This window comes from Hylobates moloch, unplaced genomic scaffold (genome assembly GCF_009828535.3).
Source record: "Hylobates moloch isolate HMO894 unplaced genomic scaffold, HMol_V3 SCAFFOLD_18, whole genome shotgun sequence".
Classification (NCBI taxonomy): Eukaryota; Metazoa; Chordata; class Mammalia; order Primates; family Hylobatidae; genus Hylobates; species Hylobates moloch.
In genome coordinates this window covers 65,594,012-65,612,986 of record NW_026652293.1, presented here as the reverse complement: position 1 = coordinate 65,612,986, position 18,975 = coordinate 65,594,012, and the positions used below count along the sequence as shown (strand labels likewise).

Here is an 18,975-nt window from a genome sequence, read left to right as displayed (position 1 = left end):
GGGACCACACATCCCAAGTTTCAAAAGCTCCCAGGTGATGTCAGTGGGCAGCCAAGGTTGAGAACACAAACCTAGGGAGCTTAGAGAAGAAAGGGTGCCTCTACTTAGCCTTTGCCCCTCTGGGATTGTTTCTACTTGGACTTGCTTCATTGTGTCTATATTATATTATTGATGGTGCTCTACAAAAGGTGTTCTTTTGATATTGACTTGAGTGAGTTTTGTGACGTTAGGTGGGATTATAAGCTTGTTAAGGGCAAAACCCACCTGTCTATTTGTTTAGCAACCTTCACAGTTCTGGGTTGTCAGGTAACCAAGCCCAGGGAGCCTTGTTGACTGTGTTTCCGAATGTCCTTCTTGAAAGCAGCAGCTGTGAGTCTACACTGGTGGCAAGTTGTTGGGAGGTATCATCAAGTAAGAGTTGTGAATTGATAAAGGGTAAAGTGTGTGGCTGGCAGCGCTTTCCATTTTCCTCTGGAGGCGGTAGCCTGGAGTCACCAACAGGGACAAGTAAGAACTGAGGGTAGTTAGGATTTGTGATATCAACTAGTCTTTCATCTCCCACGTCTCAGAATTTCATGATCGTTTTTACAGGTGAGAAATGCCAAAACTCTGACCCTTAAAGTCTCATGTTAATGCCTATTTTAGGCCAATCTCCTGGGGAGGAGCTAGCTGGCCTCCAGTCTCTCCCTGTCCTCTTCCCTGACTCAGTCTCACACTGGACTCAGGGCATTCTCTTTGTGGCCATCTGGGACCAAGCTTGATGATTGCTGCAGGTCTAGCAGACGACTCCTCTGTGGGCTTCGTAAAACATTATGATGTGGCCCCTAAGATCGGGCTCCTTATTAAACCGTAAGCAGAGAACAGTGTTTGAGAAGGGCTTCATAGGATCTTGCACTTGAAATCACAAAATGACTCTTGAGATATTAGTAGTACCTGGGAAGATGATTAAAATAAGCTCTTTTGTTGGATCAATTTGAAATGTTTTATAAACTTCAAGTTGCAAATATTATTTCAGTTCATATCTAAGGCATTTTCAAAGGCTTTTTCGGTCTTGTTCTTTGTGTAACTTGTTCAGCTATTCCTGATCCAGGTGTTTCTCGTTTGGTCTGCTTTATTTCTTTTTCTTTAATTAAACGCCATGCTTACCAGCTGCTTTTTTAAACTTTGTTTTGATGGGATTTCCTTTGTTTCAGATAGTTTCTCATACTCGATGTCAACTCTACTTGCTGCAGACATGGTGATGAGGTAACTCTGGGGAGAATCCTCTCAGTATTCTAGGGAAACACTTGATTATTTGGGACTGGTTCACTTCACCGAGAAGTTCCACCACATAGAAAGATCCTCCAAGACGCTTTCCTTTCAGTTTTTTCACTTACAAAAGACAACTTCTTTTACATCCCACCCTAAGCCCATGGTCTGAAGTCATGCAGTTCTGACCTGGTTGGATATGCCTGGGGCTCAGGGTGGAGGATACAGCGGGAAGGGAGGTTGGAGCCTGGCAGGGCCCCACCGCTCTTCAACCAACAGCTGGGATTTCTATTTAATCTGCTAGGGTGCCATAAATAGTTTGACTTGAAAAAAATAGTCTACAGAGCTCAAATTTTACACATAATTTTTATAGATACTGTTTAGGGAAAAACTCTCAAACCATGTTTTTCCTCTCTTCTCACACAAAAACAACAACAATCATCAACACAGAAGACTTCTGTGGCCCCAATATATGTGGGATTTCTTCCTGCAAGCAAGCAGCTCTGCACACTAGCTGGGTGTCCTCCAGTTCACTTCTGACAGTAACCAGAGATGGTGTCAGAACCCACAGGTTGAAGGTTGAGGCCCACAAGTCTGGGCCACCCGAACTTCTGACCAACTGGCTTCTACGTGAGGGGTCCCACGATTCCCTCTTTGGGGTCAATTAATTTGCTAGAGGAGTTCACAGAATCCAGGGAAACACGTTTACTAGTTTATTATGAAGGATATTTTAAAGGATACAAATAAACAGCCAGATGAAGAGATACATAGGGCCAGATCTGGAAGGGTCTTGAGCACAGGAGCTTCCATCCCTGTGAAGTTGGGGTGTGCCACTCTCCAGGCAGGTGGATGAATTTTTCTTCGCCTTCCTATCTACCTGCACATGTTCAGCTCTCTAGAAGCTCCCGGAACTGTGTCCTTTGGGTCTTTTATGCAGCGTCATTGGTTGTCCATGATTAAAGCTTGGACAGCTGTGCAGAAATGTGATTGGACAAAAAGGGCATTACCTAAACCCAGCAAGGCCGGTCTGCTCAGATTCTTCTTGGCCTCTCTGTGCAGCATTCTTTTCTCCAGAACATGTGCACATCCTGCACATGTACTGCCGAACTTAAAATTAAAATTAATTTTTAAAATGGGGTTTGGTTTAGGTTTCTATGAAACCACTGTTATGAAGCAGGGAGTTTCCTTCTTTTCCTAGCTTGCTAAAGCTTTATCAAGAAAGGATGTTGAATTTGTATAGAATTGGGGGGCATAATTCAGATGATATTATTCTTCTTCTTTAATATATTAATGTTGTATTACATTAGTAGATTTCCTCATGTTGAAACACCCTTACAATTCCGAAATAAGCTCTACTTGGTCATAATGTATTATTGTTTTTATACAATGATGGATTCAATTTGCTAATCTTTTAGTATGATTATATTCATGTGCAAAGTAAGAATGGCTCATAATTGTGTGTTTGCATATGTGCTCCATGGTTGTATAACTTTAAAATGGGGAGTATGTCCTTAGGTGTACTGTAGGAGACCCAACAAGTCATTGTTACATAGTTAGTGCTAAAGCACGTCAGGTGATGGTGAACACTGACTCTCCACGTAGGTCTTAAAGATACGCTTCACTTGACCAATTTGTTGGGGGAAATGTCTTGACTTTACAAAACTGACATAGATTTGATGGATAGTCCTCAAGAAAGAAAAATATATGCATTCAAAATTAGGGAGGATGAGTAAATTGAAATTCATCTTAAATGAGATGCCAAATGCAAGTGAGCAACAGACTACCTTTATATAAATTGTCTTTAAATAAAATGTTGATATGTTATGGAGATGGAATGGGTTCATATGGATGTGACAAGAAGACACTTATATTTTTTAGATTTAAGGTTTGAGACATACCTTCTTGGAAAACTATGTCTCCCACTGAAGAAAGCCATCTAGATATAAGGGGATGTTTTAGTAGGAAGTCAAAATAGTTTCACTGACCACAGAGTATGAGATGGTTTGATTCCTGTCTTCCAATACATGAAAGGTGATGAGGCGGATTCTAGCGGATGCTCCATTCTTCGAGGTTAGGAAAAGATGGCTGCATTTTACAGAAGCAACAGGTTTGTTTGTAAAAGAAAATTTACTGACTCAGAGTAGAGTAAGCTTCCAAGAGGATAGAAAATTTAAGGCAAATTTGATCTTGAAAAGTGATAGGGAAACAAGCCAGACTGAAGTGTGCTCTGCCAAGCCCTGGCATGCTGCCTTGTGGCAGGAGGTCACTGTTGTGGTCTGAGGTCACTCCATCTACCATCTACCCACTCCTCCCACCCACAGCGTGTTGAGGAAATATTCTCTTCAGAAATCCAGGACATCATCTCAACTTCTCCTCCTGAGCTTCCGCTGGAGATGAGGCCCCACACTGGGGCCAGCTGTTATGTCACAGTGGGACATCTTGTAAAGGAAATTAAGGTCCACTTGCCAGACTAAGGAAACTCAGAAATCAGAATCTGATAAATAAAGTAAACAGGATGCAATATCTGACATAGGAGATTAAAATCATGTTGTCAAGCTAAAATCACAATCTTGGAACATGAGAAAAATATCTAAGTTTAAAGCATAGGGGAAAAAAAAATAGCCTTCAAAGAAGCAGAAGTTTCTGGGACCTTAAATTCTAATGCAGTGTGGCAAGGCCCCCCCGACCTGGGCCTGGCGTATGGGCTCTCCTCCAGGTTCCAGCTCCCTGCTCCTCTGAAATGTCTTGCCATCTTTAGGAGACCCCAGGTTCTCTGGTCCCATGAGTCCAAACCTCAGAATCACCAAGGGAGCTTGATCAGAATACAGACCCCAAGCTCCATCGCAAACCAGTGACATGGACTCTCTAGATCTTGGATTTGGAAATCTGTGCTTTCGAACAAGCTGCCGAGTGATTGATTCTTCTACAGCCAGCCCAACCCTGGTCATCAGGCCTGGCTTATGAAGAATTTTGCACCAGACAATAGTGTTGATCCGCTTAATGTGGAGCCTCCGAGCAGGAACTATTGCTGTTAAAACATCATGAGGTCAAACATACTTTAAAAATACATTTGTAATTAAATTTTGCATTTTAGTTATTTCTCTTGTTATTATTTCACACTTATGATTTATTTGAAGCAATATCACCAATATCACTGAAATCCTTTAGCCAACATATTTCCAGTGATTAAATGAGATTCTGCAATTCAAATGTGCTTAGTTTATATCTGAAGCCAAGGTGGCCTGGATATTGATTGCTGAAATTTACTAGTTCAGGGGTGAAAATAACAATAACAGTATCAGTGAACACTTACAGCGGTGCCCACTAGGTACTGGGCAGAGTGCTAATGCAAGTTAGGAGAGTTAATGCATTTCATCTTCTCTGAAGGCATGAGACACGATGAGATAGGTATTATTGGCTCGATTTTGCAGCTGGGATTTCTGAAGCACAGAGAAGTGATTTGTGCGGGTCTCACCATAGAGTCATGCCCAGACTCCAGAGTCCTCGCTCCTACGGGCCACACTGTCCTGCTGTCCACAACATCTCCCAGCAGTTAATCTCCACCTGCTCTGCAGGAACGCACCACACTCCCCGCAGGCTCTGCATGGACACTTCCCTGGGGTGGCCCAGCTGCTCCAGGGCATCCACCTTCTCACCTCTGCACGCTTCCTTGTGGACTGTGCTGGGTTGTGATGCTGAGAGCTGCTGACGGCACCTGCTACGGGCGTCATGGCTCTGATGCTCTGGGTGGCCTGAGCTCAGGGATGCTTCACCCCTGGGATGGCATCTTGCCCTTTCCTGCCAGCCCAGTGCTTTTCTCGTAGGAGTTGCTGCCACTGTGCACCCTCCGTGCCCAGCTCACTTGGACACATCCACTGTGTCATTGAGGGCACAGGCTTTGATCCTGTAGGACAAGGTGAACGCTGGACACTGGGGTGTATTTGGAATTGTCCCACCCCCTCACCACCAGGCACCCATTGTCTGCAGACCCCACTTGTGCACTGGGTCCCCCATGGAAAGAAATTCCTAGCAAGACCCTCACCAAGCCTCTAAATATGCCTGGCAGTAATTAATCTTATGAGTGAACACAGAAAGAAATTGGTGATAATGAGGGCAAGAGACAAGTATCAGAGCCAAGATTTAAGCTTCAATTTGGAGCTCCTGGCTCTCATCCCTCCAACCCTGTAGGCCCATATGCTGCCTCTCAGTGCAGCACCTGAACTCTAGAGGAAGTGAAGCACCTTGGAGCTATTTGGGGGACGTCACGTGTTCTTTACCGAGCATTCTTTCTGAATGTTCTTTACCAGGTAGGAGAGAGCTGGGATCCCAACCAGAGGTTGTCTTGATTTTAGAGCCAATGGAGTAACTTCCTGGATAAAGAGTTCATGAAAGCAGTATTAATACACTCTCAATTCGGGGTCTGTGCAGAGTATACACACCAATTAGGAGGGTGAGATGGGGGTGGGTTCAAGAACTATACTCACAGTGCTTTCAGTATTGTGGCTCAGCTGAAGCCTTTAAAGGGATTAGTTCATTCTCACACAGCTGAGAATGCCTTTAAGAAGATGACTCAGGGCTGGGCATGGTGGCCCACACCTGTAATCTCAGCACTTTGGGAGGCTGAGGCGGGTGGATCTCTTGAGGTCAGGAGTTCGAGACTAGCCTGGCCAACATGGTGAAACCCTGTCTCTACTAAAAATACAAAAAAAATTAGCCAGGCATAGTGGCAGGTGCCTGTAATCCCAGCCGCTCAGGGAGGCTGAGGCAGGTGGATCTCTTGAGGTCAGGAGTTTGAGACTAGCCTGGCCAACATGGTGAAACCCCGTCTCTACTAAAAATACAAAATAAATTAGCCGGGCATGGTGGCAGGTGCCTGTAATCCCAGCTACTCGGGAGGCTGAGGTGTGAGAATCATTTGAACCTGGGAGGTGGAGGTTGCAGTGAGTTGAGATTGCGCCACAGCACTCCAGCCTGGGCAACGGAGAGAGACTCCGTCTCAAAAAAATAAAGAAGAAGATGACTCCAGTTACGTATTATAAAAGCAACTCCATGTTTGCTAGAAAGGTAGGTGACCTGGAAGCGGCTGTGGGTTTTCTCCTGTGCTGCTTCAGTGTGGCATCAAATACTGAGTATTTGCTCCCACCCATCTTACTCTCTTTCTCAACTTTTTCTGGCCTGTTTCTTCTCATATGAAAGGGTTGTAATAATTACATCATGCATCCGTGAGAATGAGAGGAGCCTGTGGAATGGAAAGCGCTTAGTAACCCACAAGTCACCATACAAATGGAAGGTGTCTCCTTCTGTTTCACTTTTAGTTGCCCAGAGATGGTGCTAGTCATCTAGTTGCCAGGCTGGAGTACAATGGCTACTCACAGGTGCTATCAGAATGCACTACATCCTTGAACTCCCCACATCAGCCTTCCACGTCGCTGAAACTACAGGCATGTGCCACTGTGCCTGCCTTTGGATCGTTGTTTTTGTTTGGGGAACTACAGCAGGAGAGTGTGGTCAGGGGCGTGGGATTGACTGTGAAAGCAGTGTATGGTTGCTGAGTTCCTCAGAGAGGAATAAGGCACACATGAAGAGAGCAGAGAGCTTGCTGCAGTACCCAAGGTGGAGATGCTATCTGGGCCTGGGACAGTGACTAAGGTAGATGGGCAGACACACTCTGAGTATTTCTGTTACTAATCAGTAAACATGGGACACCCAGCCTCCAAATCACATTTAATTGTTTACATATGTTCTACAAGCGTTCCTTTTATGGCAGTGCGCGGCAGCAGAAGGCGCTTCACAATGCTAATCTGTAAATAACATAGTATGTACAGGCCTGTTTGGAAATTAACTAAAATGAACAAATCAGTCATTGTGCTGGAGATTCCCCCTGTGAGTCCTGCAGAAAGTATCCCCACATTAGAGTTGTTTCTCTCTGCATCCCAAGGTTCATTAAGACTTAAGATAAGGACCCCGTTGTCCAATACTTGGAGCCCTTCTCCTCCACTGCTACTCTGTCTTTCTGAAAAAGCAGGGTTTCTCAGCAGCGGCACTACAGACATTTTGAGCTGTATGGTTCTTTGTGGTGGGGGCTGTCCTAGGCATCATGGAAATGGCCCCAGCCTCCAGCCAGGGAACAGCCGTTTCCAGGAAGGTTGTAAATAACTGTGCTTTGCACTGAGGCCCCAGCCTCCCCTCTACACACATAGCCACCAGCTATGTCATAGGAAGTGGGTGAGGAACAAGAAGGACAGCAAGTGATGGATTCATTCTGTGCTGAGTAACGCAGTGTTACAGCCTACGCAATATACTCCAGCTTTTTCCAGTTAAAAAGGAAATGCCCTCAAGTGTTAGCTCCTCATCGTCATCTGAAAGCGTGACATTTTTCTAATGCTGTTTTTATTTATGACAGTATTTAGCACTTCCATGGTGCCATGGAAGCTGGTGCCAGGTTATCTCATTGCCATGGTCTTTGGTCTTCTACGTGTGGACCTGCTCCCCTAAACACATGATTACACAGGTGCCAGGTTTTTTCAGGGCCCTGCCTGCCCTCTCTGCCCCTGTGTAATCCCACGCCACTGACTTCCCAGCTGACCGACTATGATAAGATGACCTGCTTCACTGACATCCTCCGCAGGCGTGGGAGTGGGGGCTGTTTTAGTCCCCAGGAAGGCCAACCTTGAATGACTCAGACGCAACACTATTTCCCAGTAATAAAAGCCCAGCTCCAGCTGTTGGCCTGAGGGTGGGAGCCTGTCATTTCTCAATAGAGCTTTGAAAAGACATAGCCCTCTGAAGCTCCAAAACAGAAATGCACTGCAGGTGTCCCGCAGACCTCTGCTGCCCCCCACCTCCGCTTGGCTTGTCACAGCTCACCACCTTCCCCTCTTCATTCTCTCGGGGGGAAAAAAGCCAGGTAATGAAACACCTTCCTTTGAGGATGCCTTGATCTCTAAGATGCTGTGGATAATATCCCTAATCTAGTGGAATTCTAACTCAGACTTTGTTTTCTACATTGAGAATCATTTCAATAATGGAATAGCATGAAGCACCACAATGTCTCATTTTCTCTGAAAATAGAAATGACAGGGAAAATATCCATTGTTGGTGGCCTTCGATGGAACTCAAGCCTCTTAGGCTCCTGTGGAGGCTGCCTTTCTCCTGCTGGTGAGTGAGCACTTGTTGGCTGCCGGGCACATACAGCTGGGCAAACACTAGGCTGATGCCTGCGATTCCTGGCTCTTCTCTTTTGTCTGTGGATGTTGCTTGGGGTGTCCGGGTGTTAATCTTCCTTTTCCACTATCCCCATCTCTACATCTGGAGAAAGCTTTTTCTCTTATGCGTATGCAAGGCCATTCTGAGCAAGTATTGTGCCCCTCCGAACCCTTTCCTGAATAAATCCCACCATTTTTCAGGAGTTAGCTCTCTCATTTTAGCACTTAGCTCCTATCTGATGCTGGGAGCATTTCCAAATGTTTTCTATTGAGAGCAGGTAGCGGTCGTTATTCATGTTTAGAAGCCTCCGCTCGGCATGAGCCTACCTGCAGCCTGACCCTGCTGTTGTAAAACAGCCTTCCTGGTGCCTCCTAGGCAGTTGCTAAAGCTCACGGTCCCAGGAAGCTTTTGATAGCTTCTTGGATCCTTTTCTGGAAGATTCCAGGCTCCTCTAGGCCACAGCACCCCAAACCCCACCTGACCAGCCCCTGGCTGTTCCCGTTTCCCACAGTCTGCTCTGAAGCCGTGAAGCCTCGGCGGCCTCTTTCTCAAGGGAGTCCTAGATATTAACGATAGTGGTACACTTCACGTTGAAATGCTAAAATAGCAATCAGTGGAACTATTTCCCTGATGTGCAGGTCTAATGCGCTGTGTTGATCAGAAGCCTTGCTCAGTGAGCCAACTCATTAAATCCTTAGGAGCAGCGGTCCTCAGAGACTCCCTTCACACACATGCCCTGTTCATCCTGTCCCAGGCCCGCCCTGTCAGGGACGCTGTTTCTTGTACTTGCCTCATAACTACCTCTTGGGAATGTGAGAGGCCAGGGTTGTAAGAGGCAGCCACGATAGAGAATATTTATAGAAAGAAAACAAAGGGAAAAAAGGAGAAACTGTTCTTCCTCTCCTAGGAATGCAGGATGAGTTGCTTTCCCAAACCTACTCCCCAGGTTCATCCACAATTTAAAGGCCCCAGGCTCTGAGAGATTGCCCTTGGGTGATACCGCTGTTCTCCATCCTGGCAACACTCAGTGACGTGTGGGAAATGGAAGCCAGGCAGGGAAAACCTAGGAACCTGAACACCCGGATAATCTTGAAAGATCCCTCTTTTTTAAAAAAAAATAAGTGTGTGGAGCTATAATTCTTATATAATTGAGTGTTGGCCAAATATGAAAGACAATGGAATTGAATTCTTTTTTTTTAAATTATATTTTAAGTTCTGGGATACATGTGCAGAACGTGCAGGTATACAAGTGCCATGGTTGCTGCACCCATCAATCTGACATCTACATGAAGTATTTCTCTTAATGCTATCCCTCCTCTAGCCCCCCACCCTCCAATAGGCCCCAGTGTGTGATATTCCCCTCCCTGTGTCCATGTGTTCTCATTGTTCAACTCCCACTTATGAATGAGAACATACAGTGTTTGGTTTTCTGTTCCTGTGTTAATTTGTTGAAAATTGTGGTTTGCAGCTTCATCCAGGTCCCTGCAAAGGACATGAACTCATTCTTTTTTATGGCTGCATAGTATTCTATGGTGTATATTTGCCACATTTCCTTTATCCAGTCTATCATTGGTGGGCATTTGGGTTGGTTCCAAGTCTTTGCTATTGTGAATAGTGCTGCAGTAAACATACATTTGTATGTGTCTTTATAGTAGAATGATTTATAGTCCTTTGGGTATATAACCAGTAATGGGATTGCTAGGTCAAATGGTATTTCTGGTTCTAGATCCTTGAGGAATTGCCACACTGTCTTCCACAATGGTTGAACTAATTTACACTCCCACCAACAGTGTAAAAGCATCCCTATTTCTCCATATCCCCTCCAGTATCTATTGTTTCCTGACTTTTTAATGATTGCCATTCTAACTGGTGTGAGATGGTATCTAATTATGATTTTGATTTGCATTTCTCTGATGGCCAGTGATGATGAGCTTTTTTTCATATGTTTGTTGGCTTCATAAATGTCTTCTTTTGAGAAGTGTCTGTTCATATCCTTTGCCCACTTTTTGATGGGGTTATTTGTTTTTTTCTTGTAAATTTGTTTAAGTTCCTTGTAGATTCTGGATATTAGCCCTTTGTCAGATAGATAGATTGCAGAAATTTTCTCCCATTCTATAGGTTGCCTGTTCACTCTGATGGTAGTTTCTTTTGCTGTGCAGAAGCTCTTTAGTTTAACTAGATCCCATTTGTCAATTTTGGCTTTTGTTGCCATTGCTTTTGGTGTTTTAGTCATGAAGTCTTTGCCCATGCCTATGTCCTGAATGGTATTGCCTAGGTTTTCTTCTAAGGTTTTTATGGTTTTAGGTCTAACATTTAAGTCTTTAATCCATCTTGAGTTAATTTTTGTATAAGGTGTAAGGAAGGGGTCCAGTTTCAGTTTTCTGCATATGGCTAGCCAGTTTTCCCAGCACCATTTATTAAATAGGGAATCCTTTCCCCACTTCTTGTTTTTGTCAGGTTTGTCAAAGATCAGATGGTTGTAAATGTGTGGCATTATTTCTGAGGCCTCTGTTCTGTTCCATTGGTCTGTGTATCTGTTTCGGTACCAGTATCATGCTCTTTTGGTTACTGTAGCCTTGTAGTATAGTTTGAAGTCAGGTAGCATGATGCCTCCAGCTTTGTTCTTTTTGCTTAGGATTGTATTGGCTATACGGGCTCTTTTCTGGTTCCATATGAAATTAAATTTTTTTTTTCTAATTCTGTGAAGAAAGTCAATGGTAGCTTGATGGGGATAGCACTGAATCTATAAATTACTTTGGGCAATATGGCCATTTTCATGATATTGATTCTCCTATCCATGAGCATGGAATGTTTTTCCATTTGTTTGTGTCCTCTCTTATTTCCTTAAGCAGTGGTTTGTAGTTCTCCTTGAAGAGGTCCTTCACATCACATCTCTTGTAAGTTGTATTCCTAGGTATTTTATTCTCTTTATAGCAATTGTGAATGGGAGTTCACTCATTATTTGGCTCTCTGTCTATTATTGGTGTATATGAATGCTTGTGATTTTTGCACATTGATTTTGTATTCTGAGACTTTGCTGAAGTTGCTTAATCTTTCCTCTTAAGCCTCACTCTTCCGCCTCTTCCTCTTATCATTAAAAATAATGATGGGATTGGGAAATGCATGTTCTCTGAGAACCTAAATGATCCATTTGACATTTCTTTTAGTTTTATTTCCTCTCTCCATATTGTGGTTGAATCCAATGACATAGCCCCAAAATGATATACAGAAATGCAAAGAGGAATAAAGACTCCTGCATTATTCCACAGTTAGCATCATCATCTCTGGGGAGCTGATAGTCTCTGGGGGATTATTGGGGTAGATGAACCTGTGTTTTAGTACTCTAACTTTGAGTGGACACGTGAGGCCAGTTCTGACCTGGAATCCTAGCGATCAAGTACTTTGGTGGCTCCTAAAATGACTGAAGACAACGCCCACGCCATGACACTAGCACTTATGAGGGCCCAAACATGGGCTATAGGGGTAGGCACTTGGTGCACTGGGATGAGTCCTGTTATCTTCCTTTCCTTGCTATATCAGCCTAAATGTTAAGATAATTCTTGGACAAATGGGAGACTCAGACCTTGCTCACAATGACAGGATTCTAAACATTCATTCCATTGGAATTAATAGTAGTTAGGACTTTGTTTTGCAGCCTGGATTCTTTCCTGTATGGCCTCCATGCCCTCTTCAAAGGTGACTTCAGAATAACAGCACGTGACGAGTGGGTATTTGCTGACATGGACCTCCTGCATAAAGTTGTAGCTCCAGCTATCAGGATGTCCCTGAAACTTCACCAGGTAAAAACCTATTTATTTATTTATTTTATTTTATTTTACTTATTTATTTATTTATTTATGAGATGGAGTTTCACTCTTGTTGCCCAGGCTGGGGTACAATGGCACGATCTCAGCTCACCACAACCTCCACCTCCCGGGTTCAAGTGATTCTCCTGCCTCAGCCTCCCAAGTAGCTGGGATTACAGGCATATGCCACCATGCCCAGCTAATTTTGTATTTGTAGTATAGATGGGGTTTCTCCATGTTGGTCAGGCTGATCTCGAACTCCCGACCTTAAGTGATCTGCCCGCCTTAGCCTCCCAAAGTGCTGGGATTATAGACATGAGCCACCGCGCCTCGCCAAACCTATTTTTTTTTTTTTTTAAAGTATCACTCAGCTACTTGGGAGGTTAAGGTGGGAGGATTGCTTGAGCCCAGGAGTTTGAGGCTGCAGTGAGCTATGATTGCGCCACCACACTCCAGCCTGGGTGACAGAGCAAGACCTTGTCTCTTGGAGAAAAAAAAAGAAAAAGGATCAGCTTGAAACTATCGGGGAAAAAATGGCCTTTGAAAAATATGGTCTCCTTTCTCTGCACAGCACTGTAAGTGGGTTTATTACTTAGGTAACTAAGCATTGAAGCCGTCCGGATATTCTTGACTTTAGCCAATGGTTATTTGCCCTCAAGAGCAGCTAAGAGGTGGTGATATTCCACTAGAAGAAAGACGGGTATTGTGCAGAGACAATAACTTAGCAAAAGTGCCCAACCTATATCTAAAACTATATCTAAAAGTCAGAGGAACCTAAGCCATGAAGCTCTTTTCTAGGCACATTCCATTGGTTAGGGCAATGAGATAAAGAGGTGTCCTCTGTGCTGAGCTCAGGATTTGGAAAAAGAACAGGAGAGAGGAAGATGAGGAAAGGGCTTAGCTTTGGAGGTCACCGGCCAGTTGCCATCTGCATGCTTCCTAGGGGTGAGTTCCTCTGGTCCTTGCCCGGCCCACACCCACACTTCTTCCCACCAGGACCAGTTCACTTGCCCTGATGAGTATGAAGACCCAGCATTCCTCTACGAGGCCATCCAGTCCTTCGAGAAGAAGGTGGTCATCTGCCACGAGGGCGACCCGGCCTGGCGGGGTGCAGTGCTGTCCAACAAGGAAGAGCTGCTTACCCTGCGGCACGTGGTGGACGAGGGCGCCGACGAGTACAAGGTTATCATGCTCCACAGAAGCTTCCTGAGCTTCAAGGTGATCAAGGTATGGTGGCCACGCTTTCTGGGTCCCCCGTTGGCTTGCGTCTCTCTATTTGAGAAGAAATAGAGTGGTGGTGGGCAGGGGGGCACTGACAGAGGAGTCCCTGTGCCAGCATCCTCTGTTCAGAGGAATGTTCTGGAAGGAGTGCTGGCCGGCAAGTGGGGCAGTGGATGGCACTGGGCTTGGGTGCTGCGTTCCCCTGGCAGGATCACCCTCCACCTCACAGAGCCAGCACACAGGCACAGACTTTGCCAAAAGACCCAGTAGACACACATGTAGGTGAGAGTCAGGATATAGCTTATTTGTAAAGACTTTTTAATTCTCTAGAACCCACACCTTTCTCTCATAACCTGTTCCTGGATCCAAAGGCCTTATTTCCAATGGCTTCTCTTTTCATATAGCTTCAAATCACTAAGTGAAAACAAAAACTACTTTCTCTGCATTCTCTCTCAGTTTCCCCATGAAGATGGCGTCATATCCATCTTGCAGGATGGCTCTTCTGCCTTAACTGTGAAAACAGCTTTACACCAAAGTTTTATATCAGTCCCAGAGTCCTGCTCTCTCATTGCAGTTAAAAACCAATAGATTGGCCGAGGCGTGTGGATCACCTGAGGTCAGGAGTTCGAGACCAGACTGACCAACACGGAGAAACCCCGTCTCTACTAAAAAATACAAAATTAGCCAGGTGTGTTGGCACATGCCTGTAATCCCAGCTACTCAGGAGGCTGAGGCAGGAGAATTGCTTGAATCCGGGAGGCGGAGGTTGCAGTGAGCTGAGATTGCACCATTGCACTCCAGCCTGGGCAACAAGAGCGAAACTCCCTCTCAAAAAAAAAGAAAAAGAAAGAAACCAACAGACTGGAAAACACAGGCCTTCTGCCTTTCTTCCTACTCCCTCTCTGACCTGCAGGTTAACAAAGAATGTGTCCGAGGACTTTGGGCCGGGCAGCAGCAGGAGCTCATATTTCTTCGCAACCGCAATCCAGAGCGCGGCAGTATCCAGAACAATAAGCAGGTCCTGCGGAACTTGATTAACTCCTCCTGTGATCAGCCCCTGGGGTACCCCATGTATGTCTCCCCACTAACCACATCCTACCTAGGGACCCACAGGCAGCTGAAGAACGTCTGGGGTGGACCCATAACTTTGGACAGAATTAGGACCTGGTTCTGGACCAAGTGGGTAAGGTAAGTTTTTACAACAAATGCCTCTATCCAGATGTAGGGAGAAGGCGTGGGGGATGCAGGGAGCTCTGTACTCCTGGTTCAGATTTCACTGTCAGCCACCATTTTCTCATGTGATTAAAACTGCTACCCCCAAGTGGCATCAAACAGATCATTTGTTTGAGCAAGCAGTCTCAGATTATGAGTCCATGGAAAATCTCATATGGATGAGAATCTCTTTCCCCCACATTTGCACAGGCTGAGAATCTGCTTGAGTTCTTGCAGAGCTGCCAAGCTTGTGAGTCTTTAGCAGTAACCATTCCACATCTGTTAGCAAGAACTGGAAGAATATCCCCAGCACACACTTCTCATCCAATAAGTCTTCTTACCTGGATGTAGTAATCAGTTGGGATGAATTCTAAGAAGTTTTGCCTGAAGACGACAGCGCTCCCTATCAAGCCTCGGTGCTAAGGGTTCTTATGGAAGGTTGAGACTGAAGCCCATTCATCCTGGTGCAGTCTGTTCACTTATTAGATGCTGAGGTTTGGGAACAACAGCCCCTCTTCCCACCAGCATGCCAGGTGGGCTGCTCACCTGGAGAGCATGGTCTTCGATCCCAATTTAGGCAAGGCCATGGTGGTGCATTTAGGGGGATTAGAAGTGTGTTGGTGAGAATCCTCAAAGGACTTCTCCCTCCCACAGGATGCGGAAGGATTGCAATGCCCGCCAGCAAAGTGGTGGCAACATTGAAGACGTGGATGGAGGAGGGGCCCCGACGACAGGTGGCAACAATGCCCCGAGTGGTGGCAGCCAGGAGAGCAGCGCAGAACAGCCCAGAAAAGGCGGTGCTCAGCACGGGGTGTCATCCTGTGAAGGGACACAGAGAACAGGTGGGTGCAGCAGGGGCCTCCGAACTACCGATGAAGTCCTATTTGGTCCCAGTGACCAATGCCCTGAGTTATGATGTTGTTTTAACCTCTGAGAGCACCTTCTTGCATTGGGACAATAGGTGCCGGAAATTCGCAGACTCTTGGAGGTTGTGCTCAGAAAAACAACTCTCCATCTGTTAGATTTAGCTTTTACCGTTTATCCATCTCTCCATGACCTTGGCCAGCCATTCATCTGTCTGTCCACCTGTGCAGGGGTCGCTCCATTCCATTCCATCTTTCCATCTCTCACTCTATGACTGTTCGATGGTGTGCCTTCTGTGTCTGGCCATGTTGTAGCTATTGACCCATGTAGTGTCTCCTTCTTCTGCAAGTGTTCGTGGGGTACACAAACAGGCATCCTGCCTTCCCTCTCCTGCTTCTCACTGATTCTCACCTTCCTCCACTTAGACTTGACATTTCAGAGCAGAAGAAAAGAGGTCAGAAAGGGTGCCCACAGATAGGAACTTAGGAGGTGGCTGCAGCCAATCCTGGCTGAGTCTAAAGTTTAAAATTATGTTTAAACTAACACCCAAAGAGTTATACTCCACCAGATGGATGAAGTTCCAAAACTCCACTGGTGGTCTGCGCTGGGGAGGAGGTGGCTGGACTAGAAAAGGAGATCCAGAGGATGAGTGTCCTGGGAACGTGAGAGAGATGGATGCTCTGCCCTGGTTCCTGCTGGTCCTTGGCTTTACCCTCTGAAGCATGTTAGTGGTTTTACCTTTTGGCCTCAGTTCTTCCTCACCATCCAGAAGCACTTAATAAGTGCCTCTGTGCATGCTTCTCCTGCCAGCTCTGCACCAAATGAGCCACGAGTTACAGTCCCTGCCTCCTAGGAGTGCCCAGAGCAAGGCAGAGGATTGAACAGAGACAGTAGGATGTATGCAAACATGAGCAAGATATGTGAGAGAGAGAGAGAGAGAGGATATATGTATAAATCAAAAAGTATCTGAGACAGCTTTCAATTAATTTAGAGGTTTATTTTGCGAAGTCTAAAGATGTGCCCAGGAAAAAAGGACACGAGCGACAGACCCAACTGTGGCTACTTTTTCCAAAGAGGGTTTGGGGACTTCATTATTTAAAGGGGAAAGAATGGTCAATAGGGGAAAAAGGCGGGGCGGGGGGTAAGGAAAAAGGGCATTTTGCAACCACTGCGACCAGCCTTTGAGGCTTTGATCAACCTTCACTGAATCCACACTTCACATGTAAAAAGCGTGGGTAGAGAAACAGTCAATTGTACATTCATCTCCAGCTCTGCAGATCTGCATTTTTACATAAAGTAAACATAGAGTTGAAGAAGGAGTCATGTGTGCCTTTGTCTCAGGTGAGCAGATGGAGGACTCCTTGTCCTATCTCTGTCCCGCATTTATAAAGATAAGCTGTTCATTTACATTGTCAGGGTGAAATTTAACAGAACTATTTTAGAGTAAAGATCTTGGGGCCCACAAGGAATTTCTCTGCAAGCAAATTAGGAGGGAGGTAGAGACAGTTTTGCATGTCTCAGTTCCCAGGCTTGACGTTTTCCTTTGGCATATGAGTTTGGGGAGATTTTATTTTCCTGTCACAGATGCTGGATAGGTAGATAGGGACTGATTGATAGACGACAGAAAGAAAGGTAGGTAGGTAGATAGATAGGTAAATAGACAAAATAGGTGGTATCAGCTGCTCAAAAGAAAGGAAAAAAGATCTCCCCCTGCCCCACCCACCCCGTGCTGTTTACCCTGAGGCCCTGCAGGACGCCTGCTGGAGGCCTCCCATGCAGCTCCCAGGCCTCCGGTATCTCATTGTTTAGTTAACATTTCTTTTTATTTTATTTTATTATTATTATACTTTAAGTTTTAGGGTACATGTGCACAATGTGCAGGTTTGTTACATATGTATACATGTGTCATGTTGGTGTGCTGCACCCATTAATTCGTCATTTAGCATTAGGTATATCTCCTAATGCTATCCCTCCCCCCTCCCCCCACCCCACAACAGTCCCCAGAGTGTGATGTTCCCCTTCCTGTGTCCATGTGTTCTCACAGTTCAATTCCCACCTATGAGTGAGAACATGCGGTGTTTGGTTTTTTGTCCTTGCGATAGTTTGCTGAGAATGATGGTTTCCAGTTTCATCTATGTCCCTACAAAGGACATGAACTCTTCATTTTTTATGGCTGCATAGTATTCCATGGTGTATATGTGCCACATTTTCTTAATCCAGCCTATCGTTGTTGGACATTTGGGTTGGTTCCAAGTCTTTGCTATTGTGAATAGTGCCGCAATAAACATACGTGTGCATGTGTCTTTATAGCAGCATGATTTATAATCCTTTGGGTATATACCCAGTAATGGGATGGCTGGGTCAAATAGTATTTCTAGTTCTAGATCCCTGAGGAATCGCCACACTGACTTCCACAATGGTTGAACTAGTTTACAGTCCCACCAACAGTGTAAAAGTGTTCCTATTTCTCCACATCCTCTCCAGCACCTGTTGTTTCCTGACTTTTTAATGATGGCCATTCTAACTGGTATGAGATGGTATCTCATTGTGGTTGTGATTTGAATTTCTCCGATGGCCAGTGATGATGAGCATTTTTTTCATGTGTCTTTTGGCTGCATAAATGCCTTCTTTTGAGAATAGTCTGTTCATATCCTTCGCCCACTTTTTGATGGGGTTGTTTGTTTCTTTCTTCTAAATTTGTTTGAGTTCATTGTAGATTCTGGATATTAGCCCTTTGTCAGATGAGTAGGTTGCAAAAATTTTCTCCCATTTTGTAGGTTGCCTGTTCACTCTGATGGTAGTTTCTTTTGCTGTGCAGACGCTCTTTAGTTTAATTACATCCCATTTGTCAATTTTGGCTTTTGTTGCCATTGCTTTTGGTGTTTTAGTCATGAAGTCTTTGCCCATGCCTATGTCCTGAATGGTATTGCCTGAGTTTTCTTCTAAGGTTTTTATGGTTTTAGGTCTAACATTTAAGTCTTTAATCCATCTTGAATTAATTTTTTTTGTTTTGTTTTGTTTTTTTGTTTTTATTATACTTTAGGTTTTAGGGTACATGTGCACAATGTGCAGGCTTGTTACATATGTATCCATGTGCCATGTTGATTTCCTGCACTCATTAGCTCATCATTTAGCATTAGGTATATCTCCTAATGCTGTCCCCGCCCCCCCACTCCCACCCCACAACAGTCCCCGGAATGTGATGTTCCCCTTCCTGTGTCCATGAGTTCTCATTGTTCAATTCCCACCTATGAGTGAGAACATGCGGTGTTTGGTTTTTTGTCCTTGCGATAGTTTACTGAGAATGATGTTTTCCAGTTTCATCCATGTCCCTACAAAGGACACGAACTCATCATTTTTTATGGCTGCATAGTATTCCATGGTGTATATGTGCCACATTTTCTTAATCCAGTCTATC

At 44.9% G+C, this 18,975-nt stretch overlaps 1 protein-coding gene across 5 annotated transcripts in view; it reads left to right on the top strand.

Annotated features, from left to right (window-relative positions):
• PCNX2 (pecanex 2) overlaps positions 1 to 18,975 on the top strand; it is a 351,803-nt gene that overhangs the window by 306,555 nt on the left and 26,273 nt on the right. For all 5 annotated transcript variants that reach the window (XM_058430821.1, XM_032137273.2, XM_032137274.2 and 2 more), the window contains exons 29-32: positions 12,110 to 12,254; positions 13,257 to 13,487; positions 14,395 to 14,669; positions 15,348 to 15,535. In XM_058430821.1, coding sequence (XP_058286804.1) covers positions 12,110 to 12,254; positions 13,257 to 13,487; positions 14,395 to 14,669; positions 15,348 to 15,535 — 839 coding nt within the window. The remainder of the gene's footprint in view (positions 1 to 12,109; positions 12,255 to 13,256; positions 13,488 to 14,394; positions 14,670 to 15,347; positions 15,536 to 18,975) is intronic.